This window comes from Hemiscyllium ocellatum, chromosome 6 (genome assembly GCF_020745735.1).
Source record: "Hemiscyllium ocellatum isolate sHemOce1 chromosome 6, sHemOce1.pat.X.cur, whole genome shotgun sequence".
Taxonomy (NCBI): Eukaryota; Metazoa; Chordata; class Chondrichthyes; order Orectolobiformes; family Hemiscylliidae; genus Hemiscyllium; species Hemiscyllium ocellatum.
In genome coordinates, this window is record NC_083406.1 from 15,918,037 (window position 1) to 15,944,945 (window position 26,909).

General features: G+C 44.4%; 1 protein-coding gene across 1 annotated transcript in view; it reads right to left on the reverse strand.

The window, feature by feature from the left end:
* LOC132816369 (growth arrest-specific protein 6-like) overlaps nt 1-24,152 on the reverse strand; it is a 33,903-nt gene extending 9,751 nt beyond the window's left edge. The window contains exons 1-9 of the mRNA XM_060825836.1: nt 23,850-24,152; nt 23,098-23,255; nt 16,003-16,027; nt 12,155-12,217; nt 10,765-10,887; nt 8,663-8,785; nt 5,228-5,353; nt 3,538-3,659; nt 2,617-2,735 (exon numbers count right to left, since the gene is read on the reverse strand). Of these exons, the coding sequence (XP_060681819.1) occupies nt 2,617-2,735; nt 3,538-3,659; nt 5,228-5,353; nt 8,663-8,785; nt 10,765-10,887; nt 12,155-12,217; nt 16,003-16,027; nt 23,098-23,255; nt 23,850-23,910 (920 nt within the window). The 5' untranslated portion in view covers nt 23,911-24,152. The remainder of the gene's footprint in view (nt 1-2,616; nt 2,736-3,537; nt 3,660-5,227; nt 5,354-8,662; nt 8,786-10,764; nt 10,888-12,154; nt 12,218-16,002; nt 16,028-23,097; nt 23,256-23,849) is intronic.
* Nucleotides 24,153-26,909: the final 2,757 nt, after the last annotated feature.

The following is a 26,909-nucleotide window of genomic DNA, read 5'->3' on the forward strand; positions in this document are numbered from 1 at the left end:
AGAAACAGCTTCATCCCGGCCGTAATTAGACTGATGAATGGACTCTCTAGCCTCAAACAATGCTGATCTTGCTAACGCTGATCTTGGGTGGCACACGCACTGCTCAATGTAACCTGTATGCTTCTGTCTAAGTCTTCTTGTTCTGTCCATCCTTGCTTATTATGTTCTGCCTCTACTGCTCGTAAACAAAGCGTTTCACTGTACCTCAGTACACGTGACAAATAAATCAATCAATCAACAAATATTTGTTCATATGTGGAGTAATTAGGGGAGATGACGAGGTGATGGAAGCTTGTTCAAAGGGGCAGATTTTAAGCAGCGAGTTAAAAGGGGGAGAGCAATACAAATTGTACATCATAATGTAATGCAGCACAGAAACAAGCCTGTTAGAACACCAAGCCTGCACCAATTCTAATCCTTACTTAGACCCACTACCTGTTGCCCAAGCATGGTTTCATCCATCTGTTCACCTGTTGTCCATGTGTCTCTTAAGATACATCTGAAACATTGCTAACATGCCTCCGCTGGCAGTGCATTCCAGGTGCCCACCACCTTTCGTGTGAATCATTTTCCCTGCACTTCTCCCCAAACTGATCCCCCTCTCACCTTGAACCTGCACCCTCTTGTAGTTGACCTTGCCATCCTTGGAAAAAAGCCTCTGACTATCTGCCCAACCTCCGCCTCGCATAATTTGTCAAGAGACTTCCAGTGAGACGATTCCTGCACTAGGGCCCTGGCAGCTGACAGCACAGCCTCCAGTTATGGAGCAATTAGAATTGAGATTGTTCGGAAGATTGGAACGAGGGGAGGAAAGAGATTGTGAGAAGAGAGGGAGGGAGATTACAGATGTGACCCTGGAGAGATTTGAAAATAAGAATGGAAATTCTACAATTCAGCTGTTGTCAGGGCAAATACTACTGTGATTAGTGAGCATAGTGGGTGAACAGGAGTACGTGTGATTTAGGACATAGACAGCAGAGGTTTGTATTGGGCCACACTGAGAGTGACAGACATTTGTTCAGTCACAGTCTCCAGGTCAATGAAACAGGTTAGCTATGATGCCACTGAATAAAGGAGCAGGTTTGAGGGTTTGAATGGTCTTCCTCCATTCCTGTGTTCAAAGCTTTCATTGTGTTGATATTTCCAGACAACATTAATGACTTGAAAGACTAAAGGCCTAAGCGCTTTTGATTGTTCTGGAGTCCTGCCCAGTGGGATAATCATGTGCACTGGGGCTCTGTAAGAACTTGCACGGTATTTGGCCATCAGTGAGCTCCAGGCACAGTCCCATCTTGGCCGAGTGAGACGGCAATATTCTCATAGCCTGTGCCAGGAGGACCCCACACAGGGATTCAAACCAAACTGAGGGCAAGCTTTATTTCAAAATATTCATTCAACAAGTTTCAATTTTGCATAAGGAAGCAATTTATGCCCATGATTATGTTTTATTATTTATCTGTACGTTCTGTTCAAACTTCACACAACCCGGACTTATCGATTTGAAACAAAATTCACTCAACTTTAAAAGATGAAAATTTCAGGGTGAAGGAGCACGCTTCCTCATAGACAGAATGAAAGAACTTACCTTTATATAGCACCTCCTTGACCTCAGGAGGTCACAAAGGTCTCTCCAGCCAATAAAGCATTTCCTGTCCTTTCTGATGCAGACAAATTCTAGGATCAGCTGCACACAGTTTCACAATTCAAGGTGTGGGTAAAGATTTGCAGCTCAGGTGTGGGTTGCAGTAGTTCCGGGTATGTTTGCCCCCTGTCTAGGTGACATCCTCAGAGTTTTGGAGCCTGCTGTGAAATGCTGCTGTACTGTTCCATCTGGAATTTATTTGGTTCCATTCCTGTTGCTTCCGGTTGCTCGTTGTAGTGGCCGGTATATCGGGGCTAGGTCTGTTTGTTTGTTGATGGAGTTTGTGGGTGAGTACCATACTTCTAGAAATTCTTTGGCTGTCCTCTGTTTGGCTTGTCCGATGGTCGTTGTGTAATCCAGGACAAGCTAAACAGAAGACTTCCAGAGAATTTCTGGAAACATGGCACTCATCCACAGACTCCATCAACAGACACATTGACCTGGAGTCAATATGCCGGTCACTACAACAAGCAACAGGAACCGGCAACAGGAAGCAGCGAGAACGAAACCAAATGAATTCCGGAATACCCAGGCCAACCGCACATCACAGGAGGCTCCATAGCACTGAGGATGTCACTCAGACAGGGGACAGACACTTGCAAACCAGTTCCCCAGCTCAGCGAACATACCCACAACAGTTTCTCCATTCTCCCATTCAAAGACACAGTAGAAACAAAAGACCATTCAGCCCCTCAAATCCGTTCCGCCATGCAAACCGATGGAGACTTGGCCGGATCTCGGTTTCATATCCCCCCCTTGGTTCCATATCCATTAATCACTTCACCCAATCAAAAGTTTAGAATTGCCCCCAGTCAAAACAGATTCTTGTGGCAGACAGCTCCAGATTGTCGCTGCCCTGGTGTGTGTAGGAGGGCTTTCTGACCTCACTCCCTGAACAGCCTGGCTCTGATTTTAAGATCCTGTGCTCTGGACTCGCCCAGCGGTGAAATCCTGCGGCAGTGACAATGCCTCACCTTGTTTGCTGCTTTCTTTTGAAGTTAAAACGCATCACTGGAGTCCCTTTGAAGAATCGCCCCAGATATAAGGACCCTTCATTTTTCCAAGTGTTCAGTGAAGCACATGGCATAATAAGCTGAAACAAAGAGACATCAAGATGGCTTCCTGCTTTCAAGAAAAATGTCTTGTAGCAAATTTTACAATGTAGCAATGGGTTAAAGCCATTTGTTTGCATCAAAATGTCACAATGGAGATATTTTTTCCAAGGCCAACTACCCATTTCTGTTTCTTGTTGAATAATATTAAGAATGCCCCAAAAAGTGTGTGCACCTCAAAGGTTTCACAGTTATAGCAGTCCAGATGTACACTCCCACAACTCCTTCTCCCTTCTGACCACCAAAATCCCTGACTACACCATTTAGGTTCTTGAGTGATGTTTGAGCTGCACTCATCATCCAGGCAAGTGGCATGCATTATACCACACCCCTCACTTATGCCTTACCGATACTGGACAGGCTTTGGGGGAAAAAATAAGGTGTGTTACTTGCCACAGAATTCCCAGCATCTTACCTGCTCGTGTAGCCACAGTAACTCTCATCCAGTTCAGTTTCTGGTTAATCATTAACCCCCAGGATTTTAATCTTTGGAGATTTGGGGATGGTAATGCCATGGAATGTCATAGGGATGTGGTTAGATTTTATTCGAGATGCTTAGCATTTGCGTGGGGTGATTATTGTCAGCTCAAATGCGAAGCCTGTCCAGGTCTTGCTGCATAATGAGCAAGGATTGCCTCACTATCTGATAAACTGTGAGCGGAAATAGACGATTGCTAAAATGCACGTACTAAATATCCACAAAATAAATCAATCATGTGGCGTCAGGTTGTCTTATTCTCCCCATTGTTCCACCAAGGAGACAAAGTACAAAAAAGGTCTTACTGTACAACTCTGTAAGTCCGCTGCCAACTTGAGACCTTGCTTTCCATCACAGAAACAAGCATATCCACCACGGGTATTGACACAATCTCCAGCACAGATATTCTCTTCACATTCATCTATATCTGAGCAGCAGAACAAAGGTTCAATATTATGACACATTTCCTTGATTTGTTCAGCTTTAAATTAACTCAGCACGTCTTACAGCCAATAAAGTGTACTGCAGGAAACATGGCAATGAATGTTCCACAGAAAAAAAAACAATGAGATAAATGATGAGATAATCTGGCCTTTGTGATGTTATTTGAGGGCGCACTGCTGCCCATTATAGTGCTGTGGGGAGGCTTTAGGCATGCAGGTAAAAGGTACTTTGTACTTCTCTTAAAGACAGCACTTCTCAGAGTGCAACACTCCCTCAGTATTGTACAAGTGGGCTTGACTGGACTGAGGAATTCCTGCAGTACTGTCCTGGGACTGAGAGAATTGACCTCCAATAACCTTAATAACCCTTCCTTTGCATTAAGGATGACTGTCTCCAGGGGAGAGTTGTCCCATTCATCTGTTGGTTGACAGCACCTCATTGAGCCAGAGTGCACCATCTAGTTTGATGCCAATCAGGTGATGGACGCTAAGCACAACCTGTGCTCAGACTGTTGTTTATTGCCCACAGTACCTCACGGATACCTAGTCTTGGGCTGTTCAATGGTTAGATATATATTTAACTGGGCCCACCTTGCAGGGGTGATGCTGTCATATGCCTCAACAGGCTATGGCCTCAGTGTTTCTTCCTTACATAAGTAACAAAGGAGTTTGGAACCTGAATTGTTGTTGGGACTAAGATGGATAGCGTTTTGTTAAACAATGGCACTATGAATTATTGATCAAAGATCAGAATATGGCATGGATTGGGGTGGAACATGGCCTACTCATGCTCATAATTAGCACATTCATATCCCCCATAATCAAATGGGACAGCAGAGGGGCTGAATGAGCTCCTCCTATTCCTATGTTTTGCAGCCTGTGTTCAAGGATGCGAGCCTATTCGGAGTATTAACTGCTAGAACTGCCAACAGTTGTAAGCCCTCCTCTCAATGAAACCGTCTAGCACCCCCCGCAGTATCTGACAAAATAATTACAGTCGGCATCCCCTCCAGCAAGTTCCTTTCAGAGCATTTTGACAAACCTCAATTAAATGAGAAGCTCACATCAATGTTTACTGAGAATAAAAGCTCATCAACTGGTGTGTTAGTGTTCCCCAAGGTTCAGTTCCTTCAACAATCAAATGTGGAAATCACCTTCCCAGAGTGAATTCCAGCTTGGAACAATTCTAATCATTCCATCCTGACTCAGGCTTCAAGCTGCAGAGTTGCTCCCGAAACCTCTGAGTGATTATCCCTCAAGGTGTCCCTTGTAACCTTTTCGATCATGTTTTCAGTCACCTGTCCCAATGTCTCCAAAATATGGCTCAGTATCAAACCTTGTTTGGTAACCGCTCTTATGAAATTCTTGGGGTTTGTTTTCCATAACACTGATGACGATATATAAATGCAAGTTGATTTTCTTGTTGAAATCTGTCATTTTATTCTCTGCAGTGAAACACCTGTCCAGATTGACACCAATAAGGATCTCGCAGCTGGAAAGATAATTAGTTACCAGTTTCCTTACTCCAGCATAGAGTTTGGGAAGCAATTACCTTCACAAGACTTCGTCGAAAAGTCATATTTATATCCAGGATCACATGTGCACTTGTAAGACCCCAGTATATTTTCACAAACTGCCAATCCACAAATCTCCGAATCCAACGCACATTCATCGATGTCTGGAAGTTTAAATTATTTTTATGTGACTTGCAATTTACAATAATATCAACTGAATTAATCTAATTGACTAAACATTTGAAGCAGCTGAACAAAAAAAAGCCAACAACTGGAATAAAATGTATGCTAAATTAGAAGAAAAAGGTGTGTCAGCGGTTCTGTTCACTCTGAGAGCTGGCTCAGAGAGAGCTGGGTCAGTGTCAAGGGAAACAAAATGTATTCTGGTACGCAGGGGCAGCTAGAGACCGGAAGGCTGATGGCTGTCCTGCAGGAAGGCTAGCCCAGGACAGTCTGATCAGTATGTGGTGTGGTTGGGTGTTAGGTATCCTTTTTTATAGCTATATTGGGTCTGTGCTCTGTGCACTGTTTCTCATTGATTGCACTGTCTTGTCAGTGCTAGTTACCGTTACCTTTGAACAGAAGTGGGATTTGAGGTTTGTCCTCATCTCCCTGAAAACTGGTTGAACGGTAGAGTTTGGAGTTTGGCTTTACTGCCCTTTCCCCTGTATATAGTGGGGTTTTTGTGAACTGCTGTTTTCTGTTTATTGTTAAATATATTTTGTACTGGTTAATAAAATGTTTTAAATAAATAAAATGTATTCTGATCTCCTATCCTAACATCTCATTACTCAACAACCTAAAGGCACCACACACTCATGACAGAAAACCTCTCTAGTCGTGAGTGTGGTACTGGAAAAGCACAGCAGGTCAGGCAGCATCCAAGGAGCAGGAGAATCAACATAAGCTGAATGAGGAATGAGGCTTGTGAGCCAAGAGGGTGGTGAGATAAATGGGTAGGAGTGGAGCTGAGGGGGAGGTAGCTGAGAGTGTGATCGGTAGATGGACATGGGGGTAAAGGTGATAGGTCAGAGAGGAGAGTGGAACAGATAGGTGGGAAGGAAGATGGACAGGCAGAACCGGTCATGAGGGCGGTGCTGAGTTAGAAGGCTGGAACTTCTAAGGTGGGGGGGGAGAGGAAATGAGGAAACTGGTGAAATCCATATTGATGCCATGGGGTTGGAGGGTCGCAAGGCGGAAGATGAGGCATTCTTCCTCCAGGTGTCAGGTGGTTAGGGTTTGGCGGTGGAGGAGGCCCAGGACCTGCATGTACTTGGCAGAGTGGGAGGGGGAGTTGAAGTGTTCAGCCACGGGGCAGTGGGGTTGGTTGGTGCGGGTGTCCTGGAGATGTTCTCTGAAATATTCTGCAAGTTGGCTTCCAGTCTCCCCAGTGTAGAGGAGATTGCATCAGGAGCAACGGATACAGTAAATGACGTGTGTGGAAGTGCAGGTGAAACTTTGATGGATGTAGAAGGATCCTTTGGGGCCTTGGACGGAATGAGGGGGGAGGTGTGGGCGCAGGTTTTGCAATCCCTGCAGCAGCAAGGGTAGGAGCCAGGAGGGGAGGCTGGATTAGCTGGGGGGGGGCGGGGGGCGTGGGCCTGACAAGACAGTTGCGGAGGGAATGCTCTTTCTGGAACACAGATAGGGATGGGGAGAGAAATGTATTTGTGGTGGGGTGTCCGTTAGAAGATAGCAGAAATGGTGGAGCGTGATGCGATGTTTACGGAGATTGGTGGGGTGGAAGGTGAGGACCGGAGGGGTTCTGTCCTTGTTGCAGTTGGAGGGGTGGGGTTTGAGAGCAGGAGTGCGGGAAGTGGATGAGATACACTGGAAAACATGATCGGCTGTGTGGGAGGGGAAATTAGTGTCTTTGAAGAAGGCCATCTGGGGTGTTCTATGGTGGAACTGGTCCTCATGGCAGCAGATGCAACGGAGGCGGAGGAATTGGGAATAAGCGATAGCATCTTTACAAGAGGCAGGGGGGAGGACGTGTAGTCCAGGTAGCTGTGTGAGTCAAACTCCATCAACGTGACTGACCCAACATTGTTATCATCCACAAACGCACTAACTCCCATAGCTACCAGTCCATGCTGACCATAATCCCAAACTAAACTAGTCCCACTTGCCTGCACTTGGCCCATATCCCTCAAAACATTCCTTAATTGTGCACTTGACTCATGCCTTTTACATGCTGCAACAGTATCTGCATCCAACACTTCCTCTGGAAGTTCATACGAACCACTCTCTGTGTAAAAGAAATTGCCCCTTGTGTCTTTTTAAAATTCTTTTTCACCTCATCTTAAAAGCATGCCCCCTGGTCTTGAAATCCCCCACCCTAGGGAAAATAAACCTGCCATTCACCTTCTCTCTATCCCTCATGATTCATAAATCCCTATAAGTCACTTCTCAACCTCCTACACCCAGTGAAAAACATCCCAGCCTATCCAGCCTCATTATAAATCAAACTCTCCATTCCTGGCAATGTTCTGGTAGATCTACTCTGAAACCTCTCCAAATTAATAATATCCTACCTAGAACAGGAAGACCAGAACTGGACACAGCATTCCAGAAGAGGTCTCACCAACATCCTGTACAACAATTCTGGAACACTATCATTCTTTGTTAAGGCCTTATTGAATTGGGGCAAGGCCAGCACTTATCTTCCATCCTTACTTGTCCTTGAGGTGGTGTCCTCTGGAGTCACGGCAATCCTTGCGGCACAGGGACATCCACAATGCTGATAGGGATGGACGTCCAGAAATTTGTCCCAACGATAGGAAAGGAATAGTGATACGTCAGGATGGTGTGTGGCTTGGAAAAGAACTTGCCAATGATGGCGTTCCCATGTGCCTGCTGCCCTTGTCCTTCTGGAGGTCATGTATTTTGCAAGTGCTGTCGAAGAAGATCTGGCAAGTTGTTTCAGTGCACCTCATAGAGAGCACACACTGCTGCTACTGAGCATCAGTGATGGAGAGGGTGAATGTTCATTGTGATGGATAGGGTGTCAAGGGGTCAAGCTTAAATGTTCTCAAAGTAATAAATCCTCCAGTCAAATGGAGAACACTGCAAAAGCACTGTGTGTATATCTCCACCCCATGGACTGCAATGGGTCAATAGCACTGGAATATACCTTCTCCCCATGGAGTGCAGTGGGTCAATAACACTTTGTGTATACACCTTCACCCCATGGACTGCAGTGGGTCAGTAGGCAGCTCAACATCATCATCTCAAGCCTATTTAGCAAAGAGCAGTAAATGCCACTGCCAATCACATCCCAGCATCGAACTGTAGAATCTCAGGCCCATCCTAACAGTGATTTTTCCTTCCTTCTCCTGTCCATTTTTCCCATCTGCAAATGTCAATGAACGGGAGCCCACAAGTGTGAACATCTGAAATTATAAAGTGAGCAAGTTGGCCTTCTCTCTCAGCGTCCAAACCTACAAGACTCTGTCCCGAGGTGCCCACCTCACCTTCACAACGTCGATTGTCCTGCTTCTTGATGAATCCTTTATTGCACAGACACTCGTAACTCCCCTCCGTGTTTGTGCAGATGTGTTCACAGCCCCCATTGTTGTTTTCACACTCAATAATATCTGGAATGCAGAGAGTCACAATGTCAGCAGCAGATCAATCCCAGTATTACTTAACTGAACCAATCACAGTATTAGTTAGCAGAACCAATCTCAGCATTAGTTCACTGAACCAGTCACAATATTAGTTAGCTGAACGAATTACAGCATTAAATAAAAAGCGAAAGACCTGCAGATGCTGTAAAATCGAAACAAAAACAGAAGTTGCTGGAAAAGCTCAGCAGGTCTGGCAGCATCTGTGGAGAGAAATCAAAGTTAGCGTTTTGGAGGAAGAGTCACTGGATCTGAAACATTAGTTCTGATTTCTCTTCACAGATGCTGCCAGACCTGCTGAATTTTTCCACGAATTACAGCATTAAATAAAAAGCGAAAGACCTGCAGATGCTGTAAAATCGAAACAAAAACAGAAGTTGCTGGAAAAGCTCAGCAGGTCTGGCAGCATCTGTGGAGAGAAATCAAAGTTAGCGTTTTGGAGGAAGAGTCACTGGATCTGAAACATTAGTTCTGATTTCTCTTCACAGATGCTGCCAGACCTGCTGAATTTTTCCAGCAACTTCTGTTTCCCACACAGTATTAGCTAACTGAAATAATCAGAGTATCAGTTTCCTGATGAAGGACTCTTGCCTGAAATGTTGATTCTCCTGCTCCTCGGATGCTGCCTGACCCTGCTGTGCTTTTCCAGCACCACTCTGATCTTGAGTCTGATCTCCAGCATCTGCAGTACCCACTTCTGCCCAATCACAGTATAAGTTAACTGAACCAATCACAGAGCTGAAAGATCGATCCATGATGGTCAGTCACTCAGTTTAGATTAGATTAGACTTACAGTGTGGAAACAGGCCCTTCGGCCCAACAAGTCCACACCGACCCGCCGAAGCGCAACCCACCCATACCCCTACATTTACCCCTTACTTAACACTACGGGCAATTTAGCATGGCCAATTCACCTGACCCGCACATCTTTGGACTGTGGGAGGAAACCGGAGCACCCGGAGGAAACCCACGCAGACACGGGGAGAACGTGCAAACTCCACACAGTCAGTCGCCTGAGGCGGGAATTGAACCCGGGTCTCAGGCGCTGTGAGGCAGCAGTGCTAACCACTGTTGTAAAGTGTATTAACAACACCATGGAATGGAGAACTGAACTGAACAGGCTCTCACGATTCACATGAATATAATCTCACAGCTATTTTGTTTAAAAAAGAAATAAAGTCAGGGGTGGTAGTAGTAAGAGGCCAAAGGTTGAAATTAACCTCTCACTGTCCAAACTGTGTTCTTAATAAATTTAGAAATTCAATGTACTAAAGGAAGCCATTGTTGGCTCATCATGTATGTGCTGACTCTTTCAAAGAGCTATCCAATTAGTCCTATTCTCCTGCTCTCTCCCTCAGGCACAGCACAGGGAGAGCAGTACAGCCCAATCATAAATGTTCAGTCCTCTCTCAGAAGATAAGGACATAGGAAGTAGGAGCAGGAGTAGGTGATGATGCCAGCCTTGCTGAGCTTTTCCAGCAATTTCTGTTTTGGTTTATGATTTCCAGTGTCCCGAGTTCCTTGGATTTTTTTTTTCAGGTAATTCAAGCCTGCTCCGCCACTTGATATGGTCATGGCTGATTTCATCTCAGTCTGAATTCCTCTTCGCTGTCAGCTTCCAGTAACCCTTTACTAATTACAAAGCTGTCTCCTTCAATTTCTGCAATGTCCCAACACCCAATGCACTCTGGGGGAGTGAATTCCACAGATTAACGACCTTTAGAGAGAAGTCGTTCGTCCTCACCTCTGTTTTGAAAGCCACCTTTAGCCTAAAACCTTGACCTCTTATTGCCCCACTCTATGTCTATTTTGCCAATCCCTTACAGCATCATATACAACTCAAATAGATCTCCTCTCATTCTTCAAACCTTAAGTGAGTATCGGTCTAAACTGCTCAATTTCTCCTCATCAGGGAAATCTTTAATCTCTGGATGAAACACATACTGTACCTTCATCACATAAAGTGCCCTCCCAGCCTGATTTACAAAAGCATTTGAAAGTTCCCTTCTGATCCTCACATCGGTCATAACCCACAGGGTTGCAAGGTGGGGGAGAACACTGATCTGGGATATCTAGAAACCAAGCAAAGAGAAAGAAATTAAGATAGTACTGGAACGCTATTGATAGGATTTGAGAGTCCTGGGAGATTCACATATTTAAATTCTCAGCAAGATCAACTATATTGATATATTCAACATATTTTCATGCATTTTCTGGGTTTCATTTCAGTAACATGATCCAAGTTAAATCTGGGACAGAGTGCAATATCTTCAACAAATCACATACAAACTCAAAAATGAAACAAAACAAAAAGGTCAGTTCCAGTCAGGAACATATACACTTTCACCATAATCCAGCAGACTGCACATTCTTCATTATTGATCACTGCATACACTAATTCCCGGGCTCAAAACATAAAACACATTATGAGCCATCAGATCATAATACAGCCTGAAATTTCCAGTCAAAGAATGAGGCAGTGCTGAACTCTCAGGGGATCAGTGCTGAGGGAGTGCTGCACTGTCTGAGAGTTAGTACTGAGGGAGTGCTGCAATGTCAGAGGGTCAGTACTGAGGAAGTGCTGCACCGTCAGAGGGTCAGTACTGAGAGAGTGCTGCACCGTCAGAGGGTCAGTACTGAGAGAGTGCTGCACTGTCAGAGGGTCAGTACTGAGGGAGTGCTGCACTGTCAGAGGGTCAGTACTGAGGGAGTGCTGCACTGTCAGAGGGTCAGTTCTGAGGGAGTGCTGCACTGTCAGAGGGTCAGTTCTGAGGGAGTGCTGCACTGTCAGAGGGTCAGTACTGAGGGAGTGCTGCACCGTCAGAGGGTCAGTACTGAGAGAGTGCTGCACTGTCAGAGGGTCAGTACTGAGGGAGCACTGCACTGTTAGAGGGTCAGTACTGAGGGAGTGCTGCACTGTTAGAGGGTCAGTACTGAGGGAGTGCTGCACTGTCAGAGGGTGAGTACTGAGGGAGTGCTGCACTGTCAGGGGGTCAGTACCAAGGGAGTGCTGCACTGTCAGAGGATCAGTACTGCATGAGCGCAATACTGTCAGCGGGTCAGTACTGAGGGAATGCCGCACTGTCAGAGGGTCAGTACTGATGGAGTGCCGCACTGTTGGAAAGTCAGCCTTGAGGGAGCAGTGCAATGACCTAGCACTTTTCTTGCATAAGCTGACAGTTTTCCAAATTCAGGTACTGAATTAACAGAAAGCTCCAACTTGCCATCTCCCCAACATCTTCAGCCCCAGTCCTTATCACTGTATCTTTGAGACAAATGCAGAGCTATTTTTGTTACATTTTCAGCCTCCCATCAACGAGCACATGATGAGGAACTTACTATGAACACAGGTCACAAGATCTGGATTTCTGTTGCTGATGGGTCCAAACCTATTTAGGCATTCTATGAGGAAGAGTAACACAAATAGTTAAAGGAGGAGCATCATGAACCAATGGTTGTACAAAAGTCACTTTAATACAGATTCTCACTCTGTCTGGCCATCGAAGCAATCATATTAGCTTTAAATTTCAAGATCTCCAAATTTAATCACTACACATTCCAAAGGTAACAATGTCATGGTATAACACAAAAGATGAATCAGTGTGGGTGTTCCCTCCTGAACACTTGCCAGGAGGGTCTAGAAGTTCCTTTACTGTCCCTGGTAGAAGCGATTGGGAGGAGTTGTCTCTCAATCTCTCCCTCTCCCCATTGGAAGGCATTATCATGGACTCCCATTATTCTTTCCCTACCCTGATATTCCAAACGTTTTCTTGCCCAGCACCAGTGAAAACCAGGAAGGCCCTCCTTGGTTTCCTAATTCTGACTGATTTCCTCAGATCATGAGAAACTGGAGCAAGAGGTCAGTGGAATGTCTCTCAATAGTATCATGGCCAATCATTCTCTTCAAGTCTATCCCCACATTCTTTGGAAAATGTGCAAAATGCATTAGTCTCAGACTTGAATGCATTCAAAGACTAAGCATCAACAGCTCCCTGGAATAGAGATTTCCAAGATTCAAAAACCTCTGCAGAAAGACATTTTGTCCTCATCTCACTCATAAACAATGGCAGCATGGCTCAGTGAGTAGCACTGTTGCCTCACAGCCAGAGACATGGGTGCAAGGTCATCCTTGGGTAACTGGACAGTTTTCACGCTGTCTCTGTGCCTGTGTGTGAGTTTCCTCCCACAGCCCAGAGGTGTGCAGATTGAGTGGAGTGGCCATTCTCAACTTCCCACAGTGTCCAGAGATGTGCAGGTTAGGAGGGTTACCCATGGGAAATACACATTTAAGGGGACTGAGTGGGATGCTTTTTGGAGGGATGTGTGGACTCGATGGGATTACAGCCTTTAGTTCTTGATTCCTCAAACAGACAGAAACAGTCTCTCAGCACATCGTGTGAAATTTTATTCAGTTCCCTACGATCACCTCTCGTCCTTCTGAATCCCAGAGAATGTAATTCCATTTGGATTCAATCTCTCCTCAAAGAAGAATTCCATTACCAAATAGTGAAACTTCCTTGCACCCACTTCAAGGCAAATATACCTCCCTCAAAGGGCAGCACAGTGGCTCAGTGGTTAGCACTGCTGCCTCATAGCACCAGGGTCCCAGGTTCGATTCCAGCCTCAGATGACTATCTGTGTGGAGTTTGCACATTCTCCCCATGTCTGCGTGGGTTTCCTCCCACAGTCCAAATATGTGCAGGTCAGGTAAATTGGCCATAGTGTTAGGTGCATTAGTCAGAGGGAATGGGTCTGGGTGGGTTACTCCTTGCAGGGTCAGTGTAGACTGGTTGGGCCGAAGGGCCTGTTTCCACACTGTAGGGAATCTAATCTAAAACAAAATAAGGAGACTGAAATCAGACATAGTACCACAAACTACTTTAATCATTTCACTTCCCATTTCCAATCACCTCACCCAGTCAATTCACCTCTTTCGAGGGATTGATTTTCAATTGGAACTGAATTATTAGAATTGTATAGCATAGAAAAAAGCCATTTGGCCAATCATATCTGTGCGATGATAGATCTTTGAAAGAGCAAGCCAATTAGTTCCCATCTCCCCCCTGTTCTTTCCCCACTGTCTTGCAAATGTTTTTTCCTTTTCAAATATGAATCCTTTCGAAAGATATTATACAATCTGTTCCCTACTGCCCTTTTCGGAAGCATTTCAATGGTGCTGTGCAAAATTGTCGCATAAGTTCCCCAGTCGAGTTAATTTGCAAATTACTTTAAAACTATCTCCTCTGTTACTGAATCATAGAATCCCTATAGTATAGAAGAAGGAAATTCAGCCCATTAAGTCCACACTGACCCTTCAAACAGCATATCCCCAGAGCCACCCCTCTACCCTACTCCAGTAATTCTGCTTTTTCCATGGCTAATCCATTTAGCCTGCACATCTCTGAACACCATGGGCAATTTTGCACGGCCAATCCACCTAATCTGCATATCTTTAGATGGTGGGAAGAAACTCAAGAACCCAGAGGAAACCCACACAAACACCGGGAGAATGTGCAAGCGTCCGACTGACACTCACCTAAGAATGGAATCGAACCCGGGCCCCAGCTGTGAGACAGCAGTGCTAACCACTGAGCCACCATGTTCCCCTAATATTGTTAAAACTGGCTAGTCCTGACTTTCTAACCTAATAACTCTTCTATATGGAAATGATAGGAGCATATTTGACACTTGCTCCCACACATAGTGTTGGCGGGAATATTATCAGAAATCAATGATTAATCTGGTGCATTCCAGACAGCGAACCTTGGGCAGCTCTGGAGGAGGAAGCTTCCCAGCTTTCAGATGCCAGGTCATGTACATGACCTGTATCAACATTCTACAATGACCCATCGGATAATGTTCCGTTTGCGGACAGGACAAACTGCTTGAACAATCATTCACAGTAATTCCCACACATTAGGGGTCATTTTCCTTTAGCATGCCAAGTGTAAATTGGACCATCATGAATCAGCAGCCCCTTTCAAACCTCTCCCCCAGTTTTATTCCAGCTTCATGTGAAAGGAACATGACAATCAGGAAAGAATGAATCGGCTGGGACTCTATACCCTACGAAGCAAACTGAGAGGTGACCCAACAGGGAGGCCTTTGAATTTATGAATGAGTTTGATAGGGTAGATGTGCAGGAAATGTTTCCACTTGAAGGGAGTCCAAAACTAGAGGCCATAAACATAAGATTGTCACTAATTCAACAGAGACATCTTTCCCTGAGCGAACTTGCTTGGATGGGTATAGCTCCAGCGATACTCAAGTGGCAGATGGAGTTTAATTTAGATAAATGTGTGGTGTTGTGTAGGGTAAACCAGGACAGGACCTCCAAAATTAATAGGATTTACAGAGCATGTTGCCAAACAAAGAGAGCTAGGAGTTCAGGCGCATTGTTCCTTGAAAGCGGAGTTGCAGGTAGACAGAGTGGTGACAAAGGCATTTGGTACACTTGTCTTCATTGGTCAGTGCATTAAGTATAGGAGTCAGGATGTCATATTTACAGGACGGTGGTGAGACCACTTTTGGTCAACCTTCTATTAGGAAAGATGTCGTCAAACTTGAGAGGGTGCAGAAAAGCCCCAGCCCATTCAGCCTCTCCCTATAGTTCAAACCCACCAGGACAGTGGGTTTGAACTATAGGGAGGGGCTGAATAGGCTGGTGCTTTTTTCCCTGGAGCATTGGAGACTGAAGGGTTAGTTTATAGAGGATGCTAAAACCATGAGGGGCATGGAAACGATGAATAGCCAAGGTCTTTTTCCTCGGATGAGGGAGTCGATAACTCAGATTTAAGGAGAAATGGGAAAGATTTCAAAAACCTTTTCACACAGAGGGTGGTGTGTGATAGAACAAGCTGCCAGAGGAAGTTGTGGAGATGTATTCAATTACAACTTTTAAAAGGCATCTGGATGCATTTATGAATAAGATAGTGTTTAGAGGGATATGGTGTTCAGTAGGAATAATGAAGAGCTTATACTCGAAACGTCGATTTTCCTGCTTCTCGGATGCTGCCTGATCAGCACCACACGCTTCGACCTTTAAACTTCCCACCTTGGGCAACACCCATCAGTTGATTTTAATTTCAACCCAATTGAAAATGTAAATTTATTTTTATAACATTTGAGACGCGAACAACAGAGGAAATAATTTTAAAAACATTGTTCAATGCAAAGAATCAGCTTACCCAAGTACTTTGGATAAAAGTAAGCCTGCAGAGAGAAAAGACATCACATCAAATATACAGGGACAAGTTACCAAATACCTGACAATAATAAAGCCCCAATAAAAGGTTAAGATCCTTCCAATAAAGTCATTAGAAGAGGGTGACACATATAGGGTAACGCAGGGAGATTACTCATGCTAGAAGTACCTAGGAACTTGGTAGATCATGTTTACATACTGCTGTGTCCAAAATAAACCTGCATTTATATAGAATCTTTCACAACCTCCTAAGACAGTTTACAATTAAGCAATTACTTCTGAAATCTAGTCACCATTCTTTTAACCATTCAGGGAATCTGGGTGGCACTGAGCGTGGTAGCATTTATCACTCATTCTTAACTGCCGACAGTGAGATGGTGATGAGCTGTCCTCTAAAATATTGTCCTTGTCTGATGGTATTTGATCAGAAACGTAACTATTGACAAAAATAATGATTCCAGAAAATACACACAAATCATCCAGCTGTCTCAGAATAAATTTGGGAGTTATAGTCTGAAACACTGTCTGAAATAAACACATTCAAAGAATTGAAAATAATGTCAAATGTTCCATCTGGTGCCCGGGCAGTTTCAATTTCGGAATAATAAATGCAATTATAGAACAAAACATAAAAGACAACTCACTTGTACTCCTTCGATCAACATTTTCTAAACCCACAAACTCTACTATCTCGAAGGACAAGGGCAGTAGATGCATGGGAACGCTACAGTCTGCAAGTTGCCCTCCATGTCACTCACCATCCTGACATGAAACTATATTGCCAATCCATCACTGTCACTGGGTCAAAATCTTGGATGTCCTTTTGTAACAGCCCCTACATCACATGGATTCAAGAAGACAGCTCACCAATACCTACTAGGAATGGGCAATGCTTGCAGGGCCTTAGCAGTAATACTCACATCCCACGAATAAATAAAAATAAGACACGTGACATAGGTATCAGTCAAAGATGCAAACCTTTTGGTATAAAGCTCGAAAGAAAACAGCGCAAAAAACATTTGGACAGGTTGAGAGATATGGAACTGAATAGTAAATGTTTTGCAAAGTAATTTTCTTATATAATATTGAAAGAACACAGCATATTAGAAATGTTCTCTTCTAAAAAAAATGTGGTAATGTAGGAAATGCAGCAGTTAGTTTGTGCACAGCAAGATCCCATAAACAGCAATGTGTGTATGAAGAGGTGACCAATGCTGAATGCATTAAGCCCAATGCTTAATGATAAGAAAGCAAAGCTCTTTAGTGACATTAGTTGAGCAACACTAAGGACAATTCCACTGTCCTCTCCTTAATCGCACCATGGAATCTTTCACATCCACTTGACAGGACAAGAAGGGCCTCAAATTTAACAGATGAATTACATCTGACTTTAAAGGGAAGCCTTTTGTTAAATTAATTAAATTCCTATGTTACATTCTCTCACCATTAAGGTCCTGCTGGTTACTGAAAATTGTGTGTGAACCCATGAAATATCCTGGAATACAGAAGGAAATATGATCCTTCTTTTTTGCTTCATGTTAGTCACAGTTTTTTTTTGGATTAAGGTGATTTAACAAAATTGCCAAACTTTGTCAAACTGTGAGCTCAGAATTAAACTTGTGACACATGCTGACTTCAGGGACAGACATCAGTCTTCCTTATTTAATTCATCTATAAATATGACTGCAGATCCACAGTAAAATCATTGGCTCTTAACTAGCCTAGCAAACAGCTCACCCATATGAAATCAGGACAATTAAAAACACCAATACTCACAGTGCGGACATTGTTATGGTAAATGTCAGAGTTGGAAGATGAAAATTAAGGCCTCTCCTCTTCCCATGGCTCTCAGTTTTATTAATATTATCCTGTTGCACACCTCATCATTGGTCAGCATGCCTTTTCTCTATGCTCTAGAATCCTCAGTCTAGCCCAATGCTTCCCAAATTTCCCAATGGGACCCCATTTCAAGGTTTGAAAATTGTCTCAATGCATTGGTGACAACAGTGACAGGAAGAGTGAAGAGGAGAGGTCAGTGCTTAGCACTGCTGCCTCACAGTGCCATGGTCCAGGGTTCAATTCCACCCTCAGGTGACTGCCTGTGTGGAGTTTGGACATCCTCCCCATGTCTATGTAAGTTTCCTCTGGGTGTTTTGATTCTATTCCCACAGGTTAGGTGAAGTGTCCAGAGAAATGCAGGCTATGTGGGTTAGCCATGGGAATTACAGGGTTAGGGTAGGGGTGTGGGTCTCGGTGAGATGCTCTTTGGAGTCTCAGTGCGGACAGTAAATATACAGTTAATGGCAGGACCCTGAACAGCATTTGGTGTTCTTGGGGTTTAAGTCCATAGCTCCCTGAAAGTGACCATGTGAGTAGAGAGAGTGATAAAGAAGGCACATAGTATGCTTGGCTTTATTAGTTGGGGAATTGAGTAGAAGAGTCAGGACATCATATTTATAAGACTTTGGTCAGGCCATACTTAAGAGTATTGCATTCAATTCTGGTCACCACATTACAGGAAAGATGTGAAGGCTTTGGAGAGGTTTACCAGGATGCTGTATGGACTAGAGGATATGAGCTAAAAGGAGAGGCTGGAAAAACTCGGGTTGCTTTCTCTGGAGTAGCAGAGGCTGATGGGAAACTTGCTAGAAGTCTATAAAAGCATGAGACGCACAGATGGAGTTGACAGTCAGAATCTTTTTTCCAGAGTTGAGATGTCTAAAACTAGAGGGCATTTAAGGTGGCATTTAAGTTCAAAGGAGACAAATTTTTTTTGCACAGAGAGTAGTAGGAGTCTGAAACATGCTGCCAGGGATGGTGATGGTGGTGGAGGTAGATACGGTAAGGGCATTTAAGGAACTTTTGGATAAGCACATGAATATGCAAGGATTGGAGGGATGTGGAACAAGGGCAGGCAGAAGGGATTAGTCTAGTTTGGCATCATGTTCAGCACAACATCATGGGCCAAAGGGTCCACTCTTACTGCTGTACTATTCTCTGTTCTAAGACTTGATGGGCCAAATGGCCTGGTTCCACACAATAGGGATTCAATCATTCAATGACCCGGCAAACTGGAAGCAGGGTAGCATTCCGTGGCAGTCTCTGCTGTATTGGAGTTCATGGAGCCCATGATTTCTGCCTGGAACATCTTCCCCTCATCACCTCCTTTGGGTCCTGATCCCCTCTTTGGAATGTTCTAGTCAACTGTGACCTCCAGGGTGCTGATAGTGGGGGATTTATTGACATTAATTCTATTGACTGTTAATGGAACATGGTTAGATTCTCTCTTGGTGAAAAACAAAGAAAACAAAGAAAATTTTCAGCCCTTCGGCCCTTCAAGTCTGAGCTGATCCAAATGTACTGTCTAAACCTGTCGGTCAATTCCTAAGCATTTGTATCCCTCTGCTCCCCACCTAATCATGCATCTGTCCAGACGCATCTTAAATGAATCTACCATGCCTGCCTCTACCATCTCTGCTGGCAACGTGTTCCAAATGCCCACCACCCTCCGTGTGAAGTACTTACTGCGTGTATCCCCCTTAAACTTTCCACCTCTCATCTTGAAAGCATGACCTCTGGTTATTGAATCCTTCACCCTGGGAAAAAGCTTGTCTCTATCCACCCTATCTATACCCTTCATGATTTTGTAAACCTCAATTTCCTTTTTTCTAGTGAAAATAAACCTAACCTACTCAACCTGTCTTCATAGCTAGCACCTTCCATACCAGGCAACATCCTCGTAAACCTTCACTGCACCCTCTCCAAAGTGTCCACATCCTTTTGGTAATGTGGCGAACAGAACTGTACACAGTATTCTAAATGCGGCCGAACCAAAGTCTTGTACAATGTTAACATGACTTGCCAGCTCTTATACTCAATACCACGCTCGATGAAGGCAAGCATACGATATGCCTTCTTAACCACTCTATCCACCTCTGCAGCAACCTTCAGGGTACAATGGACCTGCAGTCCCAGATCTTTCTGCCCATCAACTTTTCCCAAAGATCTTCCATTCTTTGTATAATTTGCTCGAGAATTAGTCTTGCCTAAATGCATCACCTCACATTTGTCTGGATTGAAAGCCATCTGCCACTCTTCCACCCAACTCTCCAGTCTATCTACATCCTCCTGTATTCTCTGATAATCCCTTATGCTTTCTGATACTCCACCAATCTTTGTGTCACCTGCAAACTTGCTGATCATACCAACAGTGCCCTCTTCTAGATCATTTGTGTACATTACTAACAACACTGGCCCCAATTCTGACTCCTCTGGAACACCACTGGTCACCTTTCTCCATTTCGAGAAACTCCCTGCAACTACTACTCTCTGTCTCCTGTTGCTCAACCAATTCTTTATCCACCTAGAACACCCTGCACATCAGGTGACTTCATTTTCTCCATTAGTCCACAATGGGTAACCTTATCAAACACCTTACTAAAGTCCATGTATATGACATCAACAGCCCTTCCTTCATTTATCAACTTGGTCACCTCCTTGAAGAACTCTATTAAGTTTGTAGGGCATGATCTCCCCCGCACAAAACCATGTTGCCTATCACTGATAAGCCCATTCTTTTCTAAATATAAGTAGATCCTATCTCCTAGTACCCTCTCCAGCAATTTCCCCACCACCGATGTCAGGCTCACTGGTCTGTAGTTTCCCAGAATATCCCTACTACCCCTACTACAGGGGACAACATAAGCTATCCTCCAGTCCTCTGGCACCTCACCTGTATTTAAGGATGCCACAAAGATATCTGTCAGGGCCCCAACTATTTCCTCTCTCGCCTCCCTCAGCAACCTGAGATAGATCCCATCCAGTCCTGGGGATTTGTCCACCTTAGTAACCTCTAGCCTACCCCAACACATCTTCCCTACTTATGCCAATGTGATCCAGATTAATCAAAACTTCTATCTCTAATCTCAAGATTCATCATGTTCCTCTCCTCAGTGAACACTGATGCAAAGTAATCATTCAGAATCTCACCCATTCTCTCAGGTTCGGTACACAGCCTTCCTTCATTATCTTTTAGTGGACTAATCCTTTCTCTAGTTACCCATTTGCTTCTTATATAAGAATAAAATGCTTTGGGATTTTCCTTAATTCTGCTTGCTAAAGCTATTTCATGACCCTTTTAGCCCACTTGATTCCTCATTTAAGACTTGTCGTACTCTTCTGATATTCTTCCAGGGCCTGTTCTGTTCTTAGCTGCCTACACCGTATGTACGCTTCACTTTTCCTCTTGGCTAGTCATACAATTTCTCTTGTCATCCATGGTTCACGAATCTTGCCCTTCCTATCCTTTGCCTTCAATGGGACCTGCCTATCCTGCACTACCATTAACCTATCTTTGAAAGCCCCACACATCTCAAATGTGGACTTCCCTTCAAATAGCTGTGTCCAATCCACATTTCCCAGCTCCTGCCTCATTTTGATATAAAGGTTGTCATTGTTTGGTTCTTGTGTGACATGAACGTTACTCACCACTTTTCAGCCTGGAAATTGTCCAGTTCTTGCTATGTTTGGACCCCTGATGCACAATTCTACTAGAACTGAATTAGCCCTTGAAGGAAACATATCTTCACTCAAAAGTTGACCAAAGAGTGCAACTTGCTCCCACAAGAAGTAGTTAACACTAAAACAATTAATATTAAATTGAAGATTGAGAGACTTTTCCAAGCCAAGGGGTATGGAGGCAAAACAGGTAAGCCATCTCGGTGGCACAGTGGTTAGCACTGCTGCCTCACAGCACCAGAGAGCTGGGTTCAATTCCCAGCTCAGGTGACTGACTATGTGGAGTTTGCACATTCTCCCTGTGTCTGCGTGGGTTTGCTCCGGTTTCCTCCCACAGTCCAAAAACGTGCAGGTTAGGTGAATTGGCCCTAGTGTTAGGGAAATGGGTCTGGGTAGGTTGCGCTTCAGTGGGTCGGTGTGGACTTGTTGGGCTGAAGGGCCTGGCTCCACACTGTAAATAATCTATCGATTAGCCATGTTCTCAATGATTGCTTTCTTCTGATTCTAAAGTCTAATTGCTGCGTTAAATCAGCTTCAGATTAAATAAGAAGAAAAAAATAGTAAAGTCTGTTTTTGGAACTGAGCACTGGTGTTAGTGACAGGACTACAACCGTTTCCAGTTAAATGAGATTATTCTTCCTGTAAATTACAGTTTATTTAAACATCGTCATGCCAGCTACAATTTTCTAAATTGCTGCAAGGAGCCAGGGGAGTAACTGGGCACGATTCAAACACTCCTCCACCAAAACTGCTGACAAAATCACAGCGAAGCAGCAGGAAAGCTTCCGATAAAGAAATTTATGGAGAACTTTCAGTCAGCTTTTCCTTACTGGTGCACAACTTTGTTTAAGACGCCTTGTTTTGTAACCTCGACTCTGGGAAAACAACAGACTCCTACAACGACAAACACAACTCCCCCCCACCCACCCCCACACCAACACATGATCTGAAATGTAACAGCTAGCACTGACCCAGTGATCTTGCTGGAGTTGAGGTGAAGCAGAATGCAGTTTATTTTATCCAATCATTTTATTTTTGGGTAAAAACAGAAAACTTGGTTTGTAAACTTTGGGAATACAGAAGACCTGTCTCCTACACTTTGAAAAACTCGACCCTCACAGAGATCAGGGCGTTCCTATCATCTCCCTGGGAACGGGTCCAAAAGTCTTCACTCGGTTTAAACACGAAACTAAAGAATTTGCGCCATTTGTTCCTCTCAGACGATATAAAGCAGGGACAAAAGGCTGGAGTGTTAATGGCTCAGTGACAATTTGGCATCTTTTACCCGGTGTTTATACAGATAACGTCAGGGTCCATCTACAGGAAAACACTGGAGAGGCCAACGTAGGTGTAGATTTTGTACTGAGCAACACTAACACATACACAAAGCTAGGAGGACTGGAAAGCAGTGCTTGGCAAAACTGGACATACCTCCTGGAGAAAAGCAGGTTCAAATCAGTGAGGTGTTTAAAATGTAAGGGACACAGACATTAGGCGTAGGGGGATTAGGGGTAATGAAGGCAGTGGGACTGAGAGTGGCCGAGGGTAGAAGGACTATTACCGTCTCGGGGTCGTTCTCGAAGACTTCCCTCGCCTCTTCCCTGTTGCAGAATTCCTCCACACATTCCCGCTCCAGGTGTCCCTGCCGGGTCTCCTCAAAGACATGATTCGCCCGTTTGACCCGATGGAGGAAGCTGGAGGCGTCTCTGCGGGACACGACTGTAGAGAAAAGGAGAGAGATAGAGAGTGGGGAGAGAATAATCAGAGGGAGGAGGGAGAGAAAGAATGAGAGAGAGGCAGGAAGAATAATCAGAGAGAGGGAAAGAGAAAGAGATAGGGAGAATAATCAGAGAGAAGGAAAGGGAAAGAGAGAGGGAGAATAATCACAGAGGGAAAGAGAGAGGGAGAATAATCAGAGAGAGGGAAAGAGAAGGAATGAGAGAGAGAGAGGGAGGGAGGGAGAATAATCAGAGAGGGAAAGAGAAGGAATGAGAGAGGGAGAATAATCAGAGAGAGGGAAAGAGAAAAGGAGAGGAAGAATAATCAGAGGAGAGAAAGAGAGGGAGAATAATCAGAGAGGGAAAGAGAGAGAGAGGGAGAATAATCAGAGAGATGGAAAGAAAGAGAGAGGGAGAATAATCAGAGAGATGGAAAGAGAAAGAGAGGGAGAATAATCAGAGAGATGGAAAGAGAAAGAGAGAATGTTAGAGAGAGTGAAGGAGTCAGCGAGGAAATGGAAATGACAGAGTCAGGGAGAGTGTGTGTGTGTGTGAGAGAGAGAGACGGAGGGTCTCAGTTGGAGAGCTCACTTACACTGCCAGGAGTGTGGGCTGAGCAGCAGAAGCAGGAACAGGGGCCCGAAACAGCCCAACATCTTGTCACGGTTAGGTTTGCGGGCGAATTCTCAGCTCTGCCTCTCTCAGGCTCCACCAATTAGCAGAGAGAGAGAGGGCCGAAGATAAACATGACAACATCCACGGTCACCTCTTTAACCCCTGCTGCACTGAGAGGTTGCAGCGTGAGCCGGGACACAGAGGGGCATGCTGCAGCTTGCACGGGCTGCTGTCGCTGGCTTATGCAGAGACGGCCCGGCCCTGCCCTATTTGTGTAGCTTTGCTCAGCCTGAGGCTGGGGGGAGCATCAGAAATCAACACTCCTCCTCCCCACTCGAGTTACTCTCCCCATTCCACCCTCACACTAACTCTCCTCCTTCCCCCACCCAGCACTATCATGATCCAGTGATCCAGTCAACTCAAAGAGGGAAGAAAAGAAACAAATTATCTGTGTTTGACGATTTTCCATTTAAAATCATGTAATCACTGCACATTGGAAAGTGTTGTACGACGGGACTACACGATACGGAATCTTAGAATTCCTGTTGTGCGGAAAGCGGCCAATCGGCCCATTGAATCCGCACCGACCCTCCGAAGAACATCCCAGCCAGAGCCAGGCACCCCGCCCTATAACCCTACATTTCCAATGGCTAATCCACCTAACCTATCCGTGGACACTACCGGCAATTATAGTATGGCCAGTCCATCGACCCTGCTCATCTTTGGACTGTGGGAGGGAACCCATACAGACACTGGGAGAATTTACAAACTCCACACAGTCGCCAGGAGCTGAGAATCAAACCTGGGTCTCTGGCTCTGAGAGGCAAAAGTGCGAACCACCGACTCTCTGACAGTGCAGCACTCCCTCAAGTACTGAATCTCTGACAGTGCAGCATTCCTTCAGTACTGACCCTCTGACAGTGCAGCACTCTCTCAGTACTGACCCTCTGACAGTGCAGTACTCTCAACACCGACCCTCTGACAGTGCAGCACTCCTTCAATACTGATCCTCGGACAGTGCAGCACTTCCTCAGTACTGACTCTCTGACAGTGCAGCACTCCCTCAGTACTAACCCTCTGACAGTGCAGCACTCCCTCAGTAGTGTACTGTGTGTCTATCTGAATATTGGCTTCAGACTCTGGAACTTTTCTTGACCCCAAAACTATCTGACTCTGGAATGACAGTGCTACCTATTAAGCAATAATTTGTATTTAGATACACGAGTAAACTATTGAAAAGCCCATTCACAGAGGCTATGATTGAATATTGCGTAGCACTTATATCTGCTAAATGAACAATCACAGCCCATGATTGTGGCGAGTCCTGCATAAAATCTGTGGCATGACCCAATTTAAATTTCCTATCCCTTTGTGCTAATTGTAAAGCTTAAATGTCTCTCCCCTCTAGCCTATCTTCAACATTGAATAAAAGAACTATTTATGATTGAGACTGGGACTGTTCAATCTGCTGTCTCCAACCACCCAATCACCGAGCCCAACCCCTAAACCTTCTCTGAAGTTACACTTCGATCCTAGCCCTGTCCTCTTTCTCCATCTGCCTTTGTATTGTCTCTGAGCTCAGCCTCTCTAGGATACCCACCTCCTGTCCCTGCAATCCTGTTCCCAGTTCCTGTTATGAATGCTATTCCTCAACCAGTGACTTCATCCCTTTCCTTTACAACTGCCTGAAGCACTCCAGATTTCTCCCAGTTTTGTTGTTGTATCTGACCCCATGACCATGACGTGCTTCCACCTCTGTAACATTGTCTATCAACCCTTTTCTCAGCTTACTGCTGCTGAATCTCTCATCCATGGCTTTGTGTCCTCCAGAAGTGACGATTGCCCATCCAGATTTTCTGTAAAGCACAAACGACCTCCAAGCTGTTAAAGTTCGAGCAAAGTAACACACACTAAGGTATATACAATCCCGGAATTTACATTAAGCAACTCCCTTTTTTAACTAACAATGATGCTCAGAAACCCTCTCCAAGTCATTTCACGATAAGCACCTTCAAGCAGCTGAATCTTTTAAATTCGCACATCCTTAATAAAGTGTCCAAAATGAGCGATTGCCTTTACCCTTGTTAGAAACACCGTTGTAATCATGCTTGTGGTGAGAAGTTCAAACAGTGACACTGGGGGCTCTTCTAGTGTAGTTATAGTGTCCTTACCTCTATACCAGGAGGTCTGGCTTCAAGCCCCACTTACTCCAGACATGTGTAATAACTTCTCAGTAAAGGTTGATTTGAGAAAAATACTTTTTAAACAGTGATAGTTCTTGAGGGGAGTATGGGCACGTCCCTGGGATACTGTGACACAGCAGTAGTGTTCCTACCTCTGGAGCCAGGAGGCTTAGCTCCAAGTTGCTAGCTGCCCTGGACATGTGACATAATATGACTGAATATATCTGTGGTGCTAATACTGTGCAGCAGCATTTCAAGTCTGCACTCTCTGCCTGCTATAATAGTGGCTATAAAGCACCTCAGTATATTTCAGTCTTCAAACCGCGATTATGAAAGCAAGTTATTGCACCAGGAGCCACAACACATCCATGAGAAAGAAAGTGAACATCCATCAATTTCCTTCAAACATATACCATTGATATTGACTATTACATATAAAAATAACTGAAGGTTCTTTATCTTACATTTTCTTGTTTGATGCTCAGCACTACAAAAAACATCTGGAGAACTTTGTGAACATTTAAATAATACTTCAAAAACATTCCTCAAAGCTTCAGTTATTTTTAAATAATAGTTAATGTCAATGAAGTTTGTATAAAGAAAGTTTTTAGATGTTCACTGTCTGTCTTTATTATGATCTGGTTCCTGGTACAATAAATTGTTTTTATAATAGTGGTTTTAAGAGTAAAGTACACTGAGATACTTTAAAGCTACTAGCATTGAAGTTAATGAAACACACTGTATTTGCCTTTATACAGCATGACCTTGGGACATCACAATATACTACAGAAACTGTGATGTAATGTAGGCAGCCAATATGTGCTCAGCACAACAGGGATGTGACGAAGAGCAGGTCA